The sequence below is a fragment of the Mesoplodon bidens genome (genome assembly GCF_964165515.1).
Source record: "Mesoplodon bidens genome assembly, chromosome: 5".
In the NCBI taxonomy this organism is placed as follows: domain Eukaryota; kingdom Metazoa; phylum Chordata; class Mammalia; order Artiodactyla; family Ziphiidae; genus Mesoplodon; species Mesoplodon bidens.
In genome coordinates, this window is record NC_138161.1 from 43,294,986 (window position 1) to 43,320,375 (window position 25,390).

A 25,390-nucleotide genomic window follows, 5' to 3' on the forward strand; every position below is an offset into this window, starting at 1 on the left:
CCCATGTGCCACAACTACTGAAGCCCGCACGCCTAGAGCACGTGCTCAGCAAAAAGAGAGGCCACTGCAATGAGAAGCCCGCACACTGCAATGAAGAGTGGCTCCCACTCACCGCAACCAGAGAAAGCCCGCGCACAGCAACAAAGACCCAACACAGCCAAAAATAAAAATAAATTTAAAAAAAATTAAAAAAAAAGACTGTCCTGTAAGTATGTTTATATGCAGAGTGCTTTCACACATATTACTTTACCTGAAATAACCCTATGAACTATGTATTTTATCCACATTTATGGGAGGGCGGAGGCTCAGGTATCCAGATAGATATCCAAGGTCACAGAAGTAGTAAATTGCAGATCTCTGAATTTTGGCTTCCTAGGTTCAGAATGAAAGTATATATCTTTCCATCATAGAACTTAATAAGTGCCGTAGTAATGAACATTGACATTGTTATACTATATACTATTGTTATACAGTCTAGTTGCAGATCTACAATAGTTATGTTTCTATCTTCAGCTGCTTCTTTTAGTAACTTATTACCTTCATCTATGGGGCAACATTAGCTTTAAATCACAGAGTAATAAAAGTCTCAGTGGTGACTAATATAGAAATACTTATTTAATCTAAGTGATATAGGGCAGCTTATTTCTATAGCCTCTTCTAGTTATGCAAAGCAACAGTTGTTATCTAGTTCATTTATGATATATAACTAGACACAGCTCTTAAGATGAAGGTTAACAACAGGACTTATTTATCTGGTTAACATCAGTGAAGAAGACAGCATTTGTTTGGGAGCGTAATTAATAAATTGATAAATATAAACCCTTGTTACATAGAAAAATAATTAATATGCATCACTGACGTTAAGAACTCAGTCATAGGGAATGTCATTTTTGTCAGCATTTCTTTTTAAAAAAATTTCTCTCTCTCTCTCTCTCTCTCTTTTTGGCTGTGTTGGGTCTTCATTGCTGCGTGCAGGCTTTCTCTTGTTGCAGCCAGCAGGGTCTACTCTTCGTTGTGGTGCGCGGGCTTCTCATTGCGATGGCTTCTCTTTGTTGTGGAGCGCAGGCTCTAGGCACGTGGGCTTCAGTAGTTATGGCTCATGGACTCTAGAGCACAGGCTCAGTCGTTGTGGCGCACGGGCATAGTTGCTCTGCGGCATGTGGGATCTTCCCGGACCAGGGATCGAACCCATGTCCCCTGCCTTGGCAGGCAGATTATTAACCACTGCACCACCAGGGAAGTCCTGTCAGCATTTCTTTCTTTTAAAATTCAAATGATTAATCTTTACATGGGGATAGTGACCTGTTACCTGCATAAAGATATCTGAAAATCTCTCAGTAATTCAAAGCCATGTCCAGATGTTTAAATTACTGAACTCAATAGCCTTAAACCTATTGGAAATGTTCTTAAATATGGTTCAGCATTTTCTCATAAAGAATTCCAATTTTTTCCCCTCAAACAATAGAGAACAAAGAGAGCGAGAGCAGGCTGAACTCGATGGAACCAGTGGTCTGGCTGAGTTGGACCCAGAACCGACTATTGTTAATCCTTTCCAGCCGATAGCATCTGTAATCATTGAGGTATGGATGGTGGCAAATGTAATTTTTATGTCTTAAGTTATAACGTTGGAAGTTCAGAAAGGAGGCAGGGAGATAGAAGTGTTTCACCAGAGGTTGATTATTTGTAAAAGAAATTAAATGGGGGAGATGGGTTAAAGGTTTGCTGCTTTTTCTTCCTCTTCAAATTTACCTTCTGATCTAGTATAAAAAGGGAAGATGACTTCAGAATTAACTGAGAATGAAAATAAAGATTGAATGTAGCAACTATCACAGTTACTGTTCTGATAATTTTTTTTGTCACTTATTTCATATGATAATAGTATGTTTACTCTTATTTACATTATCTTTATCCCTGTATTGCTATTACTATCCCTTTACAGTAATATTTAGATGCTTATGGTGCATTATAGTACATAAATGATTTTCTAGTTATTTTCTTAGGATACTTAATGTTTGAGACTATAATAAATTCTCTTATATCTGAATATTATTTATTTTAATTTTAAATGTCAGAAGTTTTACCAAAAATTAATGTGTAGATTTTAATCATGAAGAAGTTATAGGGTTTTGTGTGTGTGTGTGTGTGTGTCCGTGTCTGTCTCTCTGTGTATCTGTGTCTTTGTTTTCATTTGCTACTGGTGTTCAGAGTTTGCATTGGCCCTGCTTCAATCACCTTCAGCAGCTATGCCTCCTCAGTGGTAGAGCTTCCTAAATCTCCTCTCTGTTCCCTCAGAGCTTAATGTGGCAGGTGGCTTGCTGGACCCGCCTGTATGTTCTCTATTCCTCTTCCCTTTCACTGCCTCCTTCCACACAGGTACTCATCCGAAAAGGTGGATAATTATTTCTTCCTTGGGGCTGCTGCTGAGGAGGGAGGCAGCTCCACAGGTAAGAAGATGAGTGTAGAGTTTTTGGTGTTGCTTTGTGTTTGCAAAATAATTGGTAGTATGAGATATTTAGTCTGAAGTTAGTTAGATACTAGAAGGTTAGCTGTATTTAATCTTTTTATTAACCCCATTGCATTTACCTTAAGCGTGTGCTTTTCTAAGTATAGTAAAGCAGTCTTAATAACTTGAGCTATTGTTCTGTGTCCATACTATTAAATATTGTGTTTATCAAGTTTTATATTCTTTTAAAAATATTGGTAGAGGAAAAGAAAATCAAGTTTGGTTTTTCACTTTGAAACATTGATTTACTCTATATGTGTAATAAAGCTCAACTTATAAATAATGACCAATTATTTTATAGTACCATGGTTGTAAATTACTTAGAAGGCCTTAGCATTTCTACCAACATTGTATTTTTCACGATATAAAGATATGAACAATACTGGTATACAGCACAGAATATCTTATATTGAAGTCCCTGAATTAATTAGAGGCATGGGGAAAGTACAGTTATTATGCTTTTAAAATACAGTAATTTTAAGAAGATCATCAGTAAAGGAATGAAATAAATGGAAATAAATTATCCATAGTCTCTCTTTTTTACCAGGCAAATTTTCTTTTCTTCCCCATAAAACTTCTCCTTTAAAATATTACCTTACATTCATTCCTTTGATTTTATCACAGACAATAAAAATGGTGAGGTATTGGTTCCAGAATAGACAAACAGATCAATGAAACAATAGTAACAAACCAAATTATATATAAGCGTTTAGTGTAAGATAAATGTGGCATTTCAAATCTGGGAGAAAAGGATATTGGGACAACTGAACAATCATTTGGAAAAAAATAAAATTATTGAACACTGTATACCAAATTAAATTTCAAAAGACTTAAATGTATAAAAAAATAAGCCTTAAAAATACTCACATAATACAGTTAGACATTGGTATACACTTGGAGGAGGTTGAAACTTTCAAAGCAGGACAATGAGGCCACAAATCATAAAGTGAAAAATAGGTAGATTGTATTATATTCAGTATTTAAAGAGATGCTCTGCAAAGTTAAAGACAGAAAAAAAACCCAAGCTAATCCTAATGAAAAATGTTTGAGATCCAGGGAACAACAAAAAAAGAATCCTTAAAAAATTCTGTGTAATAATGAGACTCTAGTAGAAAAACAAGCATTGGGTTATCATGGGTAGTTCCTTAAAGAAAAAATTAAAATGGCAATAAGCATATTTAATAACTTATCTTCAGTTGTATTGATACTAAAAATATTCAATGATAAATCAAATCAACACTGAGGTAAAAAATATTTATTAGTTTGGCAGAGATATAAAAGATTGATAATGATTAAAAAAGCATTAAAAAAGATGTCATGGGGAGGACTTCCCTGGCAGTCCAGTGAAAACTCTGTGGTTCCACTGTAGGGGGTGTGGGTTCGATCCCTGGTTGGGGAATTAAAATCCCACGTGCCGAGTGGCGAGACCAAAAAAAAAAAAAAAAAAGATATGGGAAAATACACTCTCTCAACCCTTTGCCTGTGGTGTAATTTTACTTTAGTTTTTCTGAAGGAAAGTTTGTAGTATGGAACATTTTAAAATGTGCTTACTCATTGATCCAACAGCTAGACTGTTAGGAATTTACTCTAAAGAAGTAATTCAATAATTATATTTCTTATAATAGTGAAAGGTTGAAAATCACTTATTTGTCCATTGATTGGATATTGGTAAAATAAGATGATAGAACCATTCAAAATGATTGTATAATTGATGAAAGTAGTAATGGCTTACACATATAGCATTATATAATATTTTCATAGCTAACACTTTACTTTGTACGTGTCATGCAATATTCTAAGCACTTTATAGGTTCATTGACAAAGAAAGAAATACATTTTTAAATTAAAATTTCAATTCTTTTTGTTTAAAAATATACATAAATATGTATATATAGACAATCAATCACATTTATGTATGTTTGTGGATGGTGTATGTCTGTACATGTGTGGGGTAGGCAAAGAAAAGCACCTCTTTGTGACTATACATCAAACAGTGGTCATCTATAGATTGTGGAATTACTGGTAATATTTGTTTTCTTTCTTTATACTATCTCTGTTTTCTGAATGTTTGACAATTAGCATGCTTTAATGATATATTCAACAAATAATTTTTAATAGAAATATCACATTGCCTGGAAGTTACAGAATGCTCTTGGATTATTTGATTTCTCCCTTAAAACTATCTTAGATATGACTATTATATTAAAAATGATATATTTCATTTTTGTCAGAATGAAAAAAAACTTGAGAGAGAGAAAAAGAGGCAAAATGTGGAGGAAGACAGTGATGGCTGTCCCCTGAAACATAAAATGGAGCATGAGCAAATAGAGACACAGAGCCAGATCAGTGACAGTAGCCAAAAAACCAATGAGTTCGGAATAGTAGAAAATTATAAGGAGACATTAACACAGCAGTTGGAAAATGAAGATGAGACAGACCAGCAGTCATCAGAATCAGGTGATAAATCTAGTTATTAAAAATATATATACTTATTTATTTTTATATTTATTTTATTTATTTTAAGTTTTATACATTACATATAACATAAATAATATATATAAAGCTTAAAAATACCTCTTTCATTTGTCATGATTATTTTCATAAAAAATGTATCGCAAGATTTTTCATCTCCAAATGCATTGTTTATCATGGTTTTCTCTTGAATTTTAGGTAATCATTAGTCAGTTTGCTAATTTATGTTTTTATTCATGATGCCTTAAAATCTAGTCCTTTGTAACTTAAAAGAATTTCAGCTGAAAATTCATTTTTAAAAATTGGGAATATTGCATAGCCTCAGGAATCTTTGGAACGTATTTAAAACCTTTAAAGCTTTTGGAGGTTTGTTTTGTTTTTCTTAATGTTTTTTCTCTTTGTTTTGTTTTCTTTTTGTTTTTCTTAATTTCTTGTTTTTCATAATGTTATGATCAGCATCATTTCCTTTATTTACTTGTTATTTCTATAGGATGCAGACATAATCAATAGAACATTTTGAAAGTTTTATCAAATAGCCATAGTACTCTTATTTTAATATTATACATCTTCAATTCATAATTATTTTACTTTTTCTAAGTGGTTATGTAATTTAACAGGAAGTACACATCTTTTGGTATCATAGAGCCTCTGCCTTTGGACTCAAGACATCCTGGGGTAGCATCCAGATTTTCTCACCTACTAGATATATGTTACGTTATATAGTGTTCTTCAGTCCTCGTTTCCTCTCTAAAATGGGGTTGTCATCTTTTTTTTTCACCAGGCTTTTAGGTTTACTTATAATAAAAGTAACCCTATAGTGTTCCTAGCACAGGGACTGACACATGGGAAATACTCAATAATCATTGCTTCCTTGCCATTCCTAGTTAGCAATATGGTTCCATGGTATATAAGAATTTTTGTACAGTATCAAAGAGTTTATGAAAATAAGATCTCAGTCCCTGAGCTGCAGATTAGCTAAATGGATATTTTGCTATATAGAAATAATTAGATTTGAAAGTTACAGTTTTGTAATTTGGGAAGTTAGGGTAGCCACATTTGTACCCATATCGTTCTATCAACAGGGTAAAACAAAAAGTAGACTTAAAGTAGCCTCTCAATATATTGGAAGAACTCTTTCAAACACTAATATGTTGTTAAAGAACAAAATGATTTGGTAGATGATTTGAAAATATTATTTAACACAGCACTATGTTATTTACCATAGCAGTCCTCGAGTATATTATTCTCATTATACAGAATAGGAAACCAGGGCCTTGGAGAGGTTGAGTAATTTAAGATTATACATCTCATCTGTGGCTGTACTGAGACACACTTCCCTCAACTTCAGGTCCTCTGCTTCATATCCTATGCTTGTCCATGACCCTGTTCTACTGCCCATCCGAAAGTACCATATGGTCTGGGGTTCTCTTTCCTTTCTCCCAGCTGTAAAGCTTACAGCTTTAATTGTAAAAAGATGTCTCTGTTTCTATCTAGAGTAAAATGTCTCAAGTGATACTAATTTACTTAGAAAAATAATGTTTCTAAATATATTTGTATTTCTCATTGCTTTATAGGTTTCATAGATGTTGGCTGCTTGTTGTGTAACAGATAATTTCCATTTTAGAAAATGTATTATATATATAAATTTAGCAATTTGGGATTGTCAGTGAAAATATTTCAGTGACTGTGTTGTTTGGTTATTTAACTACTATGCCATCCTGGTTCACATTGTTAAAGTTTACATGTCAACGACACAGATGCACTTAAAATGTTCATATGTGCTTAAGTGAGAATCTGTAAATAGTTATTTTTAGAAAGATTACAAATTAAATTCCGTAAGGTCTAACAATGTGAGTTTTGGTTACATATATTTAGATTGGGCATATCTTATTTGGGGGTTATTTTCATGGATAATGTGTTTAGATTTGATTGGGGTGTTTTTTCACATTTCAAAGGATTATTTTTGAACTTACACCTAGAATCATTCTGTATATCCTATTGAGACAAACCAATACCTCTTGTTTTTCCCCAGGTCATTCTGAGTTTCATGGAAATCCCTGCAGCTAGATAATTCCATTTACTTAGTATGATATTTGGGGGAAAAAATGTTACTTTTGGAAATATGGACTTTTTTTGAATTCCAAATCACCTCTCATAGAACTTAAAATATGGCTTTTTGCCATTTGTGTCATATTCATTAATCATTCATCCAATAAACCATCACTTAAAAATTTATTCTTAGTAAAGGAAAGTTCACAGTTCATTATTGGTAACAATTTTTAAGTTGAATTGAAGATATATTCCTATGGCAATAATAATATCAATATTCTAATTCTGTTCTTTAGTTTTTATTATAGAAGTAACTTCTTCACAGAGGCATAAAGTTTCATGTTTATATTCTTACAGATAACAGTAAAAAGAAAACTAAGAAGCTAAGAATGAAAAGGAGCCACCGTGTAGAACCTGTTAATACAGATGACTCTGTTCCTAAGAGTCCAACACCACCCCCACCTCCTCCTCCTGGTGAGTTAATTGATGTTGATACTGAATTTAGAAATACTGCTTTAAACATTGAAGAAAAAGAAAGAAATTACGCAGTTTTTATTCAGTATGTTTATTATCTTGTGAATTGTGAAAAAGGTAGAATTCTTTGCTCCATCTACTTTGTTCAGAATTTATCAACGTAAATATCTATTGCTTTTTTTATTCAGAAAAATGTTTTATGAAAGTAAAAAAATAAGTAAAAATTAATAAGAAAACTTTACCTAAGCACTTCTTATAATGGATTCAAGTCCTATTTGAAATATCAGTACCCAGATTGCTAAAAGGAATTTAAGTTTAAGGAATGGATGGCTAACATGAGCTTTTAAAAAATTAGATCTTTCATCCTGAAAGTTAACATTTGAAACCAAGATGTGTGTTTCCATTACATTTCCAACATTCATCCTGACCTTCTAAGCTGTTATGAGGATTAAGTGGAATACTGCATATAAAGCACTGGGACATACTAACTGCACAATAATTGTAATTTTTTAGCACTGGGCATAGTACCTCACATACTCAATAAATATCAAATGTATATATTTATAGTTTCCTTTTAGCCCTGCTAGAAGACTTTAGATGGTAACATTTTCCTTTGAGAATTATTTTAAGACTCATTTCTAGTATTCCATTTAATAAGTGTACATTTCTTTTAGTCTCTGTTGGGGGTTAGAATAATAGCCTAAGGTTATTTATGATGGTAGTGAGGATGCTTATATTTTTAACGAAAGGTAAATAAAAACTTTAAGCAGATATTACCAACCTATAATTACATTTTTAAATAGAAGCCATTTAAAATGGGTTTATGGTTATTCAGTACTGCATCATTCAGTATATATGAATTGTTATTGAAGTTATATACATTCCTGTCAAGAAAGGGATCCTCTCAACAGACCTAAAGAGATATTGCTTAACAGTGTTTTTAAATGTTTTTCTTTTTCTTTAGTTGGCTGGGGAACCCCCAAAGTCACTAGACTTCCAAAACTTGAGCCTCTTGGTGAAACACGTCATAATGGTAATGCAAAAGGATCAGTTTTCAAAGCTCTACGTATCACATTCACTTTTCTTTACCTCATTACTTCAACAAACTTTTACTTTTGGAAGCCTTTCAAATCCACAACCATCCTTTTTCATTATACTCCACTTTTTTTCATTTATTTATTTTTTTATTCTTAGGTGCCCTCAGCCTCTATATAACTTGATTTGACCTTTACCTTAGAATACAGAGGTAAAGACCGTCAGAGCTTGTGTTTATCCATTATATATTAGTGTAAATAGTTGTGAAAGGGAAAGATTTTTAAATATCTTAAATATGAGACAGTACATTTATAGTGTTAAAAACTTCATTGTCCTATATATGCTCAATATACTCAATGATAATGCCACGTAATTGTTCTTTCTCTGCTTCTAATGATACTCAGCTGCTGTATATTACAATGAAGAATAGAGTAACACAGTTTGTAAGATCAGAGACCAAATCAGTAAGCCAAATAAAGTTCAGCTAAATAGAAAGTTACTAAAGGCTTCATTGATTAAAGAAAACACTTTTTTTTTGGATGAAATTAACACAAGGTTTAGTGCAGCCAGTATAGGGCATAAGATCTTCACCTGGAAAACTAGAGAAAGGACAGTTGGGAGTAGAGAACTGCCTTATACAACAGGCAGAAGTTCTGATTTCAGACCATCAGCCCAGATTATTTTAATAAAATATTTCTAAAATGCAGAAGGATAATTTTATATATAATAGTAACTCAATAAACTTCTTTATCAAGAACATTTCATTTCCTTTCTGATAGCTCTGTTTACCTGATCTAGAACTTGGTTTCCTAAGAAGACCCATTTACTAGGGAAAAAAAATTCAGAAGTTTAATCTTTAGAAAAGCATTATATATAATTTGAAATTATATTGAACTGTATAAAATATTTTATTCAAAAAGTATATAAATTTAAATGTGCTGGTTGCTTTCTTTTTCTGAATACTGTGTCAATAATGAAATATTTCTTCATAATCATTAGTGAAATTAAAAGATTTTTTTCAATTCTAAAGACAGAAAGTTTGTCCTTAGACTATATCAAAATCACAGTGAAATCACATGTCTTTTTGGTTGCTGACTTTACATCATGATGTTTTTATTGACTATAATAGGTTAATTCCTGTTTTATTACACTCTGAAATTGTGTATGCTAGACTATATTATCAGTTTAAATATTCACTGTGTTGTTAGAAACAATTAGATAATGCTAATATGTATGTGTATAATACATATACATGTGTGCATGTATTTATACACAGATATATTAGCATTACCTAATTGTTTCTAACAACACAGTTAATATATATAAATACACGTATATAGAGAAAAATATTAATTTCTCATATAACAGGTACTATTTTTTCTTACTGAATTGGGCATCCAACAAACAACTGTTTTATATCTGACACCACCTAAAACATTGGTGATGCCAAGATGAATAAGACGTAAATTCTACTTTTCTGGGGATCCTAGTCTAACAGAAAAGATAATACTCCCGCTTACTATAGTATATGTGACAATTCACAATATATGGTAAAAGGTTCTATGGTGTACAATTGGAGTACTGTGCACAAACTGCCTAGAGTGAAAGTGGTATTAGAACTGGGTCTTTGAAGAATGAGAAGAGTCAGTAAGTAGAAGAAACAGACTATTCAGAGGTGGAGAGGTGGGAAAAGACATCGCTTATTTGGAAAATAGTATGAAGTTCCTTGTGACTAGAGCTTAGGTTCATGTGGGTAGAATGGGTAAGAAAGAGGAAGTTTAAAGTTATAGAGAGTGCTGATCCTTGAATTATGGCTTATAGCCAGATTGTTTAGGGCCTCACATGTATGTTAAGATGTCTGGACTCGCTATAATTTTACAGGAGACACTATACATTTTTAGCAGAGAAATAGTATTACAAGATTTATTGTTGAGGATAATAATTTTTGTCACAATGTAAAGTATAGAGTAGATTGTGGTCACACCTGAGGTAAGGATCCCAGTTAGAAGCTTTTGCAGTAGTGAGAGTGAGAAGTGAGGAATAGGAATTGGAATTGAGAATAAAAATGTATGCAAGGAATATTTGAACAGTTATAAGTACTGTATGATGAATGGATGTATGGGCTAAAAGGAGAGAGGAACAGGAAATTATTTGGCTTAAGGAGCTAGAAGGTTGGTGCTATTTCTAAGACTGAAAATACATGAGGAGGAAGGAAACCTGCTCTGGAGGTGTCTGTAGTCTTATCTATTTGGAAATTTCTATAAGCCAGTACAAATAAGATTCTGGAGCTCTGGAGAAAAGGGACACAGGTGGGTGGGAGGGTATGTAGGTAGTTTTTTTTTTTTTTTTTCAGTTGTCATCACACAATAGGAACCCTTTGTTCTGTAATAGGTGTTCTGTAATTGTTTACTGAATGAATGCAGTTGAAAGAATGATAGTTTCCTGTTTCTGAGGGAAAGTATGTAGAATAAGGAGAAAAGAACTAATGGTAGCATCTAGGGGGAACATTATAGTTAGAAGCAAATAAAAAAGAGGTTGAAAATGGGCTAAAAAGTTTGTTTTTTGTTGTTTGTTTTTGCTTTGTTTTTCTTTGTTTTCCTGTATTTATTTTTAAATTAGAACTCCTGGGAAAGAATTATAATCAATTAGTTAAGTTTAAGACCACCATTGTTCTAATATATCAGTTAATTTTAAGTATGTATCAATAAATTTAACTTCTCAGAGCAAAGAATTAGACATCCTAACTTCACGAGTTTTAAAATATCTTTATTATTTTTTCTCATAAATTTTAAGGCAAAGTATACCTTATCTAGGTAAAAAAAAGATGTACAATCAACTGTGCTTTCATTAATGGAGAAGAAAGTAGGTATAATAAATTTAAAATTTTAATTAAAAAGCTTAAATTAGTTTTTTAGTGTTTATCATGAGATTTTCATCTGAGATGCTGATAGTTGCCAATTTTATAATCTCATTCTCTTCTCTTCCCTAACTTTGTTCACATTTATTTGAATGTGGTTGATGGCAAGTAGACAACAGATATATGACAAACAAAGGTAAATAATTAAAAGTTAACTACATTTGGGTTTGGCACTTAAAATTTACTGAGATGAAAAACAATTTTTTGTAGTCAAATTAGGAATTAAGGCAGATTCTTATCCATTCTTTGATTAGAGACATTTACCTTGATGGCAATTTAATTTTATTACTTTTCTAATTTCTTTTATTTTCTGTAAACCTCATTCTGTGTAACAGGTAAGACAGATGCATTCTTCACTTTGTAAATACTCTCAATCTGTACTTCATCAACATGTTACATGTTATACATTATGAGAAATAAATCCAAGATTCTGTTAGCCAAAAATACCAAGTGCAAAACTAAAGAATATTTTCAAATCTTAAAATATGAATCAAGATTAAATTTTGTATGTTAAAAAGTTTGAAGCCCTTTATAAAAATGGGTGTCAATTAATTTGGTCATATTAGTTGGGCACTATGATCAACTTATATCCCCTACATTTAAGGCAATAAGAAACCTATTTTGTGTAGAATGATTTAATTCTGGCAGTTAAATACAGAATCACATTTAATCAAAAGAAACTTTTTCCTTGTGATGATTAAATTAAATCAAATACAGAATTAAATACAGAATTATCCTGAAATAATACAGAATCAACTGCAAAAAAAAATAATTTCTTGGGAGGGAAAAAGATACTTCTTGCCATGTGTATGTGATTTACCTTTTTAGTAGGGTACTTTTACATTCCACAAGTAAAACATAATAGAAATGGTATTCATTCTGATTTAATCTTGAGTTCTGTTATGTGTTATAATTCTCATTAATTTTGAAATCAAGAAATGAGAAAAGGCATACTTTAAATTTATCAAAATAATTGTCTCTGTTATAATTTTAATTATAGCAATAGTAATAACTGTATATACTATGTGACTGGCATATTGCTAAGCACTTTAGGTACATTATCTCATTTTAATTCTTCTAATAGCCTTGTAAGATGGGCAATTTTTTGTGTGAGGAACCTATACCCCAAGGTCACATAACTATAAGTGGCAAAATCAGGATTTGAACTTAGGTCTGTCCAGCTTTGAAATCCATACTTGGAATTCATTATATTATACTATTACATTAAGATTTGTTAGAGCATCATTGCAGCTTAGTAGTTGCTTTAAATTTATAGTTGCTTGAAGAATCGTTTTCTCCTAATTTTTTTAAAGAGGCAAGAGTATACAGTTTATTATTAAAAATTTTTTTTGTGTTAAGCAATGATATAGCTGTGGCAAATCATGTATTGTGTATGGTACACTCTGGTAGAGGCTGCGAATTGATGACACAAGAGCAAATCTGACTGTTTAACCAAACTGATGACACAAGAGCAAATCTGACTGTTTAACCAAACTGATGTTCAAAATGTTTGAAATAGGGGGTACATGATGTTGGTATGTCTCATTACTGGTGCTGTTAACCTTGATCATTTGGATAAGGTGGTATTTGCCACATTGTAAAATGTTACTGTTTTCCCTCTTTGTAATTAGTAAATAGAAGTGGTTCTTTGAGATTATGAAAATATTCTGTTCTCCACAAACTTTAGCCTATTAATTTTAGCCTCCATCATTGGACTGTGTCTGCAATAATTATTACTGTGGTATTTGCCTAATGGTAATTTTCTATTTCTCTTTCTTACATTGAAATTTATTCAGATTCATTATTTTATTTATTTTTTATTTTTTCCTTCCAGTTTTATTGAGATATAATTGATTTAAAGCACTATGTAAGGGCTTCCCTGGTGGCACAGTGGTTGAGAGTCCACCTGCCGATGCAGGGGACACGGGTTCGTGCCCTGGTCCGGGAAGATCCCACATGCCGCGGAGCGGCTGGGCCCGTGAGCCATGGCCGCTGAGCCTGCGCGTCCAGAGCCTGTGCTCCACAACGGGAGAGGCCACAACCGTGAGAAGCCCGCATACTGCAAAAAAAAAAAAAGAATAAAAATAAAGCACTATATAAGATTAAAGTATACAGCATAATGACTTGACTTACATACATCATAAAGTGATTATCACAATAAACTTAGTGAACATCCATCATCTCATACAGATAAAAACAAAAGAAAAAGAAACTTTTCCCTTGTGATGAGAACTGTTCGGATTTATTCTCTTAACAACTTTCATATATAACATATAGCAGTGTTAATTAATTAATCATGCTTTACATTACATTCCTAGTACTTACTTATTTTACAATTGGAAGTTTGTACCTTTTGACCACCTTCATCACCATACAAAGATACTACATTATTATTGACTATATTCCCCATTCTGTACATTTCATCCCTGTGACTCATGCATTTTGTAACTGGAAATTTGTACCTCTTAATTTCCCTCACCTACTTCACTCATCCCCCCCGCACCCTACTGCCCTTGCTACCCACCTCTCCTGTCCAGCAGCTATCTGTTTGTTCTCTGTATCTATGACTGTTTCTGTTTTATGTTTGTTCATTTGGGTTTTTTTTAGATTCCACATGCTAGTGATATCATACAGTATTTGTCTGACTTGTTTCATTTAGCATAATACTCTCTAAGTCTATCTATGTTGTCAAAATGGTAAGGTATCCTTTTTTTTTTTCTGGCTGAGTGATATTCCAGCGAGAGTGTGTGTGTGTGTGTGTGTTTGTATGTGTATCACATCTTCTTTATCCATTCGTCTATTGATGGGTGCTTAAGGTTGTTTCGTATCTTGGCTATTGTGAATAATGCTGTAATGAATATGGGGGGTGCACATATCTTTTTGAATTAGTGTTTTTGTTTTTTTTGGAAAAATAGCCAGAAGTAGAATTGCTGGATTGTATGGTAGTTATATTTTTAATTTTTTGAGGAACTTCCATACTGTTTTTCATAGTGGCTGCTGTGCTGTTTACTTTCCCACCAACAGTGCATGAGGGTTCCCTTTTCTCCACATCTTCACCAACATTTGTTATTTGTGTTGTTTTTGATGATAGCCATTCTGACAAGTGTGAGGTGATATCTCATTGTGGTTTTGATTTGAATTTCCCTGATGATAGTGATGTTGAGCAACTATTCACATGTCTGTTGGCCATCTGTCTGTTTTCTTTGGAATAATGTCTATTTAGGTCCTCTAGCCCATTTTTTAATTGGATTGTTTGTTTTTTTTATGTTGAGTTGTATGAATTTGTATATTCAGATGTTAACCCCTTATTGGATATATCATTTGCAAATATCTTCTCCCATTCAGTAGGCTTTCATTTTGTTCATAGTTTCCTTGCTATGCAAAAGCTTTTTAGTTTGATGTAGTCCCATTTGTTTATTTTTGCTTTTGTTTCCCTTGACTGAGGAGACATCCAAAAAATATCGTTAACACTGATGTCATAGAGTGCACTGCCTATGTTTTTTTCTAGGATTTTTATGGTTTCACATTTTACATTTAAGTCTTTAGTCATTTAAAATTTATTTTTGTATATGGTGTGAGAAGGTAATCCAGTTTGATTATTTTGCATGTAACTCTCCAGTTTTCCCAGTGCCATATATTGAAGAGGCTGTCTTTTCTCCATTGTATATTCTTGCCTCCTTTGTCATGGCCTTATTTTTAGTGGCAGCCCTAGAGTTTGCAGTATACATTCACAACGAATCCAAGTCCACTTTCAAATAATACTATACAACTTAACGGGTAGTGTGAATACCTATAATAACCAAAGAATCCTAATTCTTTCCTCCTGTCCCTTGTTTCATTGCTATCATCCATTCCATTTATATATAAGCATACATAAGCATATATATAAGAATATATAAGCATTTATATATAAGCATATATGTACATAAGATATACATATAAGTATATATAATCAGATACATTGTTGCTATTAATATTTTGAACAAACTGTTATCTGTTAGATCAATTAAGAATATGAAAAATAAGTTTTCATTTTACCTTCACGTATTTCTTCTTTGATACTTTTTCATCCTTTATGTAAATCTGAGTTTCTGATGTTTATTATTTTCCTTCTGTCTGAAGAACTTTTAACATCTCTTTCAAGGCAGGTCTAATGGGAACAGATTCCTTCAGTTTTTGTTTTTCTGAGAAAGTTTTTATTTCTCTTTTACTTTTGAGGAATAATTTTGCAGGGTATAGAATTCTAGGTTGGTGGCAGTGTTTTTTCTCTAAATACTTAAAAAATTTCACTCTACTTTCTTCTTGCTTGCATGGTTTCTGGGGAGAAGTTGAATGTAATTCTTACCTTTGTCCACCTACTGGAAAAGTGGTTTTTTCCCCCCTGGCTTCTTTCAGGATTTTTTTTTTCCTTGATTTTCTGTAATGTGAAAATGATACACCTAGATGTAGTTTTGGGGACATTTATCCTGCACAATGTTCTCTAAGTTTCTTGAATCTGGTGTTTGGTGTTTGACATTAATTTGAGGAAATTCTCAGTCATTATTGCTTCAGATGTTGCTTCTGCTCCTTTCTCTCTTCTCCTTCTGGTATTCTCATTACATGTATGTTAGACCTTGGTGCTTGAACAGTTCTCAGATGTTCTCTTTTTTTCTTTTCAGTTCTTTTTGCTTTTTAGTTTTCAAGGATTCTGTTGATATATATCTCTTTTCCCAGCCATGTCCAGTTTACTAATAAACCCATCAAATGCATTCTTCATTTCTGTTACAGAGTTTTTTTCTCTTTTTCCAAAAGCATTTCTTTTTGGTTCTTAGGACTTCCATCTCTCTGCTTACATTTCCCATCTGTTCTTGCATGCTGTCTACTTCATCCATTAAAGCCCTTAGCTGATTAGTCATAGTTGTTTTAAATACCTGGCCTGATAATTCCAGTATCAGTGCCATATCTTGTTTTGATGCTTGTTCTGTCTCTTCAAATTGTGTTTTTGCCTTCTGGACTTTTTTCTTGATAGTCCAGCATGATGTACTTGGTAAAAGGAACTATGTAAATAGGCCTTTAGTAATGCCATGGTGCTGTGTGGTGGCAGGGGAAGCATTCTATATTCCTGTGATTAGGTCTCAAGTCTTTTAGTGAGCTTGTGCCTCTGGACTGTTAACTTCATAAGAGTTTCTCAAATTTTTTTTCTCCCCCACTAAGTGGTACAGCATGGCTAGGGTCAGCTGGAATTGGTTATTGCTCTTCCCCAGGTGGGTTAGGTTCTGATAATTCCCCAGGTGGGTTAGGTTCTGATAATACCCCAGCGGGTTAGGCTCTGGTTAACTTGTTTCCTCTGAGTGCAGGCCTTGTTAAGAACAAAATACTCCAAGGTATTTCATAATGGTTCCTTTTCCCCTGCTCTGCTGTGAGCAGGAGGGGATTTTTCTCCAGTATTTACTGTGGGAATTTGTTCAGGCTCCTGGAGCTGAATCTCACAATATCGGGGGGTGGGGGGTTATCCCCCTTATGACTTAATTTCCCTGGAGGTTTTAACTCTCAGGCTTGTCCACACTGAGCATCCAGCATTTTGTCAATCACATTTCAGGTTTTCCTACCTGGGCACTGGTTCCCTCAGCACTTTCCATTCATGAATGTCTGGCCTGGTAAACTGAGACTTCCTGTGTTTGCCTGTCTCTCCAATATTGAGGGTAGTGGTTTGTTTTGTGACCTCCCCTCTCTTATGGATCCCAGAAGAACTGGTGATTTTTTAGTCTGTTCAACTCTTTACTTCTCGTTAGTATGGAGTGACTTCTAAGCTTCTTAAGTGCTGTTAGGACTTTGCTAAATTAATGTTTGTTAAGTAGAGCCCCTGGCCTCAGTTCAAAAAGACCAGAAGAGAAATTGAAATAGAGAAATTACTCACAGGTCCTGGAGGAAGTACATGACATGCTTCAAGGGTTCCACAGTGGGAGGTGGGAGGTCAAGGCAAGGTGTAGGCAGAGAGAACTGCAGTACCTGGGCCACATGCCTTTATTGGGGTCTGTGGATGGAGTGCTTTGGGGTTGCCAGGCTAAGGCCAGATTGGTCAGTTTAAACCAAAACAGCAGAATTTTGGTAAGTTCCTCTGGGGTATTATCTAAGGGAAGGTGAGGGAGACAGTTGATCACGAAGGCCATTGGGGAAGTCATATCAGGAACTTAGCATTTACCTGTGATTCTGCAGGCCGTTTTCTAGAGCATGTTCTTGCATGAGGTGCTAGTATGTATTTAAGGCCCCCACAGGCCATTTGGCCAGACAAAATAGATGCTGAGGCAGCAATACCATGGAGTAGCTTAGCTAAACTCTGGCACATGCAGAACTGGAAATGGGCCCCTAAATATATTTTTAATATATTTATTTCAAGTAATCTTGAACACCTGTGCTTCTAGAATAATTTTAAGGTAATAGGCCAGAAAATACTTACTGAAGGTTTCCATATGCTATTAAATTTATAAACCTAAATTTATGATAATTAAGGGCTAGGAACTTACTATGAAGTACAAATTAAGACTGTTTCTGTATCAAATATGCCCTAAATCAATGAACTATATTGAAGCATCATTGTAAAAGATTCCTATGTACCAGAACACTCTGATAATTAATGAATTTTTCTCTGCAAATTCCTAGAAGTAATAACCATTGGACAAGGACATGGATTGTACAAATACTGATTTTATCAGGGCTTTGGCAATAGGTTCCATAAATTTTAGATGTTTGTTGTTTGTTTTGTTCTAATGTGAACACTTAATTGGAAACAATAATAGTAATATATACATTAGGTGCAGCTTTTTATTAAATCAAGTAGAGATTAATTTATAACCTAGAGTTATGAATTTATGCTAGTGGTTGTGTTTTGAACTTATTCAAGTTTTTTTGGATTCTGCCTTTTCTTTCCCCTGTCCTCCCCAACCACTGCTTCACCTGTAAAGTCAGAGTGTCTTACTCTTTTAAAGGCGGAAATTAACGAATTGTGTCAGAAATCTTGATTTACCATAAGACTTGTATACTTTTGGTATCCCTTCTTTGCACAGACTTCTACGGGAAGCCACTGCCTCCCCTGGCTGTGCGACAGAGACCTAACAGTGATTCTCACGACATCATATCATAACCAGCTCATGTGGACATGCTCTGTTAAGGTCGGCAAGATGAGCTGGAGGACCTTCTTTCTCAAAGGAGAAAAACCCTGAACATCGATGACGGGGGCAAGACAACCGTAGCAGTATCAGTGAGCCAAAGACCTGACTGTTTTGATAATTACTTACCCATGGTCTTCATGGTTCAAAGAAAAAAAAGAAGCAAAATGACCAGCAAATGGGACAAGCATTTGGACCAAGTTAGCAAAAATTGGTGTTGACTCTGATTTATACATCCCCACTCATGGGCATATTCCTGAAGGAAAAGCTGTTCAGAAAAAGAGCCAATGGACTCTGTACACTTTCTTTACTATTTGTTTAATAGTCTTTATTTCTGTATCTTAAACATTTGTAAGATATATGTGCATGGAAAGGGAATTCTTAGGAATTTATAACCTAAATTTTTAACTTTTTATATTTTTCTAAAACTTTGGTTTAAGAATTTTAATTACTAAGATATTGACTGTGCACTTTTCTATAGATGCTTTGTTTAAACTGTGTCTGGAAAATGGAGTTGATTTACTTGACAGACATGAACTATACAAACAGGATATATTTATATGGTTTGAGGTATGTTTTATAATAGTACTGTTCTTGAAATATACATCCTAATTTTACCTTATTTTAAGATATCTTTTTAAAATCGATTCTCAGATTTTTATTTTACCAAATAATGTTATTTGAAAGCACTAATTAATTAATTGAATTTTTGTTGTTGTTTTTCTTTGGTGATGTTCCCAATAAATGAGAGACACTTGCAATACCTTTTGACTTAAATGCCTTTTAAATTAATAAAAATGTTTTCTGAGATATTATTAAAAGTCACAATAAACACCTCTTTCAAAGATTAGATCTTTTCAGAGATCAGTGCTCCTTCTCACTCCCTTGTTCTATCAGAAGCTTCAGTGACTCTTTTAGGTTATTCTAATTCTTTTTTGCCTTGAAATTAAAGGCAAAAAGACCAGAAAAGCTACTGTAGTCCAGAGACTTCATTTTATAACCGGGAAATACTTGGGTACTAAAGAAATAAGAATGAAATGTTGGTTTAAATTACATTTATAAAGAAATAATTCCAAAATAATTACTTAATTTAAAATAATAGTACTTCTCTTGCACTGAAGAACGGCATCTATAGGATTCTTTCCTCATCTGGCATTTAGACAAACTTTTAGATATATATTTTGAATAATAGATTCAAGTGTTTAATTAAAAGCATCCATTTACATCAAGGTGAAAATAGTCTAACCCAGCAGTCCCCAAACTTTTTGGCACCAGGGGCCATCCCCCTCACACACCGTCTGTGGAAGACAATTTTTCCACGGACGGTGGGGCGGGGGGGGATGGTTCAGGAGGTAATGTGAGTGATGGGGGGCGATGGGGAGCGACAGATGGAGTTTCGCTTGCTCGCCCGCCCCTCACCTCCTGCTCTGTGGCCCGGTTCCTAACAGGCCAAGGACTGGTATCGGTCTGCAGCCCGGGGGTTGGGGACCCCTGCCCTAAACACTAATCACCTTGTTAAAATTGGTCAGTTTGGCAACTTGTACTGATAACAGACTTATACTGGTATCTGACAATAACATGATTAAGTATGTCTAAGACAATACGATTATTTACTTTTAAAATTTTCCTTTACAGCATCACATTTTATTCACATTTTTTAACTCATTGAACGCGTTTATTAATCAGGTCACTTATTACTGTAGTCAGCATCATATGCAGTTTTTTGGAGTTTTGTACATGGGACCTACTTAGCACACTGAGTAGAAAAAGCATTCTATTTCAGATACAAAATTCATAACAACCTAAATTTGATACGTGACTGAAGTGTAAGGAAAAGCAACACAAGAAGACAATGTAAATTTTGAATTGGATTTTAGAGAAAAAACTTGTTTGTATATCTTTTTTGGTTCCTTTTTGTAAAATTTACATTTATTCATTTTCTAAAACCTAAACTAACACTTTTGCCATTTTTAATATTCATCTAGTTTGGTAATAGATATAAATCTTTAAAATTTTTGTTTCCTAACAGTGATTACTGTAGTGTACAATAATTACTGAATTCATTTAATAAAAATAAATAAAAATTATTTTCAAGATTTTGAAATTAAATATATGATAAAATGGAATAAATGTTTTATATCACTGTCTCAAAAATTAATTTGTATTCTTAAAGCATTCTAAAAATATTTTTAAAGTTTTGTAAATCCAGGTGGCTTTTAACAAGTAAATGCCTATTTTGTTATATGCTGCATTTTTATTCTTAATCATTATGAATTACGACATTTTCACACAATAAAAATAATTTCATCAGTATGCTGTTTTGCTTTTCATTTGAGAAACTTAAATGATTTCTTTTTGGTAACAAAATAAAGACTTTTTAAAAATATGATTGTTGACATTTTAAATCGATAGATTAAAATGATAAATTTTTTGTTACTTTACATGAAAAACTTTTTTCTCTGCATGCATTTTTATATATATGGGAAAGAACATTGTCATTTTAAATTCAGTTAAACATACATCATATCACCTTATGTTTCTAGATGATTTGATGTCTGTCTCTTGTTAAGATAAAGCTACTAACCAAAAGATAGTTTCACTTTTTTGAAAGATAATTCTCTATACTTAGATGTGTAAAATGCATATATAACATATATACAATTCTGTATGTAGTTGATTTAAGTAGAAAACTATTTTTAGAAGCAACACTAGAAAGAAATGTTGCAAAATGCTAATACTGAATTTTTTAGTTATTGGTCGTGTGTTTTCCTCAATTTTTCCAACTAGTTTTTTGTAATTTGCCTACTTTTATAATGGAGGAAGCAAATTCATAATTTTGTAAAAATTAATTGCCATGTTTTCTGCAAGTTTAAAATGAAATGCTCTTTTAAGTGCCGAATGATGGAATAGAATTCACCTAATTTGTAAAACTTTCTGTGAATAGTCAAGAAACATTCAACAATTGAATATGCCATTATATTTGAGGCTGATCTCTTACTAAGTGTTCTTTTACTATGGCAATATTTTATTTTATTTGAAACTTGGTTCTATATGCTACGCTTTTTATGTTACTTAGTTTCTCCCATTCCACACTAAAGAAATACTATGCTTCCAGATGGCAAAACTTATCAAAAGTGAAACTGCTTATACAAATAAAGCTGTAGGTTATTCATTTCGTTATCCTTGGCTTTACTATTTAAGTTTTTCTCTAACTGAAGTATACTTTGCAATTGAGATTCTGCTAATACTGACCTTCTAATTTATCAAGAAATACATTCCAGTGGATCCAAAAAATAAATTCGTATATTTCAAACCTTACATTAAAGAATGGTATAAATTATCAAAATAACAATAATCCATTGTCTTTGTGGAAACAATAATAGAAGTCTATTTTTTTGAGAAAAAGTAGTAAATCAGAAATGAATTTCCTTTAATGAAGGGGATCCGTTTCTATTAAAGGGAAAATATGAAGAAAATCATTTGCCAGTTTAGAGCATGAGTTGTAAATTCCTTTTGTGTGCTGATGAGGAAACAATTTATGTTCTGGGTAAATGAACCAGTGGTCTCCAAATTTTATACATCCTCTTCAGTAAGCATTTTTAGTATACATTAAATATAAAGTTACTGCACTAGTTTGCTAGGGTTGTCATAACAAAAAGTACCACAGACTGGGTGGCTTAAACAACAGAAATTTATTTTCTCATAGTTCTGAAGCCTGAGTCCAAGATTAAGGTGTTGGCAACCTTATCTGAAACCTCTCTCCTTGGCTTACAGATGGCTGCTTCTAGTGTCTCAGTGTACCCAAATTTTCTCTTTATAAGGACACCAGTCAGATTGGATTAGGACCCACCCTAAAGGGCTCCTTTTAACTTAGTCACCTCTGAAAAGGCCCTATTTCCACATGCAGTCACATTCTGAGGTACTGGGATGGGAGAGTGGGCGGGGCAGGGGGGAGTTAGGGCTTCAACATGAATTTTGAGGGGAAAAGTTTCAGCCCTTAACAATTATATACATGTTCTCCTGTGTTTTGCATATACTCCCCTAAACTTATTTTAAAGATTAGAAAAAATTAAATAAAAATACAAGTTATTATATTCACTTCCCAGTCCCAGTGGATTGTCTGCTGGAGTTTGTACACACCACTTTGGAGGACTATGATTAAAAAAATGAGAGCCTCAGCTAACTAGCTACTCACCTAAAGTGAAGTTCAAGATTGCCTATAACTATGCTTTGTTCTCTTGCTTTGATGGTATTAACTATAACTATGCTTTGTTCTCTTGCTTTGATGTGTTTTTCTGCTATTAAATTTAAGGAGCTTACACTCTCTTGATGTCAGATTGTTTTACTACGAATCCTGTCTTTACCTTTTTGATGCATAAACCTGAACGAGAAGGGCTTTGAGAGATGTTTTATATAAATATGAAAATTCATAAAGTTTATTCTGAAACACTTCTTATATCAAATGACTTCACAATAAAATTGCTTAGGTATGTAAAAATTATTTTCCTGCATAGCAGTAAGTCCTTATATTCTTAAGCTGCCTCAGTCTTTAAAAATAATAATAATAACAATAACAATAATAATTTAAAAACCCTAGTACAATTTCTGGTATTTGTGTCAACTTAATTTCTTATCTCATGTCTGCAGAAACAAGCCTGCCTCTAGCCATTTCTATTCTTTTTTAAAAAATATTACATAGTATTTATTTTTATTAATTTTTTTTGGAGTATGGTTGCTTTACAATGTTGTGTTAGCTTCCACTGCACAGCAAAATGAGTCAGCCGTACACATACAGATATCCCCTCCCTTTTGGACTTCTCTCCCATTTGGGTTACCACAGTGTATTAGGTAGAGTTCCCTGTGCCATAAAGTATGTTCCTATCAGTTGTCTATTTTATACATAGTGTCAATAAATTATACGTGTCAATCCCAATCTCCCAATTCCTCCCTCCCCATTCCTTTCCCTTTTGGTATCCATACATTTGTTCTCTACGTCTATGTCTCTATTTTTGCTTTGCAAATAAGATCATCTATACCAGTGGTCCCCAAACTTTTTGGCACCAGGGACCGGTTTCACGGAAGACAATTTTTCCACGGCTTGCCCACCGCTCACCTCCTGCTGTGCGGCTCGATTCCTAACAGGCTGAGGACTGGTACCCGTCCATGTCCCGGGGGTTGGGGACCCCGGATCTATACCATTTTTCTAGATTCCCCATATATGCATTATTATATGGTAGTTGACTTTCTGACTTACTTCACTCTGAATGACACTCTCTAGGTCCATCCAGGTCTCTACAAATGACCCAATTTTGTTCCTTTTTATGGCTGAGTAATATTCCATTGTATATATGTATCACATCTTCTATAGCCATTCCTCTGTTGATGGATATTTAGGTTGCTTCCATGTCCTGGCTATTGTAAATAGTGCTGCTATGAACATTGGGGTGCATCGGTTTTTTTGAATTATGGTTTTCTCTGGGTACATGCCCAGTAGTGAGGTTACTGGGTCATATGGTAATTTTACTTTTAGTTTTTTAAGGAACCTCCATACTGCTCTCCACAGTGGCTGTATCAATTTACATTCCCACCAACAGTGTAGGAGGGTTCCCTTTTCTCCACCCTCTCCAGCATTTGTAGATTTTTTTTTTTTTTTTTTTTTTAGCTGTACACGGGCCTCTCACTGTTGTGGCCTCTCCCATTGCAGAGCACAGGCTCCGGATGCACAGGCTCAGCAGGCATGGCTCATGGGCCTAACTGCTCCGCGGCATGTGGGATCTTCCTGGACCGGGGCACGAACCCGTGTCCCCTGCATCGGCAGGCGGACTCTCAACCACTGCACCACCAGGGAAGCCCCTGTAGATTTTTTGATGATGGCCATTCTGACCGGTGTGAGGTGATACCTCATTGTAGCTTTGATTTGCATTTCTCTAATAATTAGTGATGTTGAGCAGCTTTTCATGTGCCTTTTGGCCATCTGTATGTCTTCTTTGGAGAATTGTCTATTTAGGTCTTCTGCCCATTTTTTGATTGGGTTGTTTATTTTTTTGATATTGAGCTATATGAGCTGCGTGTAAAGCAGTTCCATAAAACTCAGTGTGGAGCTTTGTTTATTCTTCAGTAGCTATTTGGTGTCAGGGGAAATCCATTAATATTCTCATGATACACTGATATTGATTTTAGATAGATTAGCAGGTGAAATGAGAAAGATCAAACTAAAGAAAAAAGGGAGAAAGAAACAGAAGTATCTCCCCTCTGTGGGAAGAAATTTCCAAGCAATGGAATCACAAACTCAAACAATTGATTGCATAAAAATTTAAAATATTTTCACATTTAAAAAAAATTTATTGATTTTATTTATTTATTTTTGGCTGCGTTGGGTCTTTGTTGCTGTGCGTGGGCTTTCTCTAGTTGCAGCGAGTGGCAGCTACTCTTCGTTGAGGTGCGTGGGCTTCTCATTACAGTGGCTTCTCATTGTGGAGCACAGGCTCTAGGTGCGCGTGCTTCAGCAATTGTGGCACTCAGGCTTCAGTAGTTGTGGCTTTCAGGCTCTAGAGTACAGGCTCAGTAGTTGTGGTGCATGGGCTTAGTTGCTCTGCAGCATGTGGGATCTTCCTGGACCAGGGCTCGAACCCATGTCCCCTGCATTGGCAGGCAGATTCTTAACCAGTGTGCCACCAGGGAAGCCCTATTTTCACATTTAAAATCAAATGTTTGTAAGAAAAGTTGGCAAAGTAGTTGAAAATGTGATATGGTTAACATCTCAAATATAAATATAAATATAAATAGCACTAAGAC

The 25,390-nt window shown here is 33.9% G+C and overlaps 1 protein-coding gene across 2 annotated transcripts in view; it reads left to right on the plus strand.

Annotated features, from left to right (window-relative positions):
• ARL13B (ARF like GTPase 13B) overlaps positions 1-19,358 on the plus strand; it is a 74,523-nt gene extending 55,165 nt beyond the window's left edge. The window contains exons 6-10 of one of the 2 annotated variants that reach the window (XM_081235085.1): positions 1,466-1,580; positions 4,735-4,960; positions 7,382-7,498; positions 8,463-8,531; positions 18,494-19,358. In XM_081235085.1, coding sequence (XP_081091211.1) covers positions 1,466-1,580; positions 4,735-4,960; positions 7,382-7,498; positions 8,463-8,531; positions 18,494-18,570 — 604 coding nt within the window. In that variant the 3' untranslated portion in view covers positions 18,571-19,358. The remainder of the gene's footprint in view (positions 1-1,465; positions 1,581-4,734; positions 4,961-7,381; positions 7,499-8,462; positions 8,532-18,493) is intronic. The other variant, XM_081235086.1, reaches the window with a different exon arrangement.
• The last annotated feature ends 6,032 nt before the right edge of the window (positions 19,359-25,390 follow it).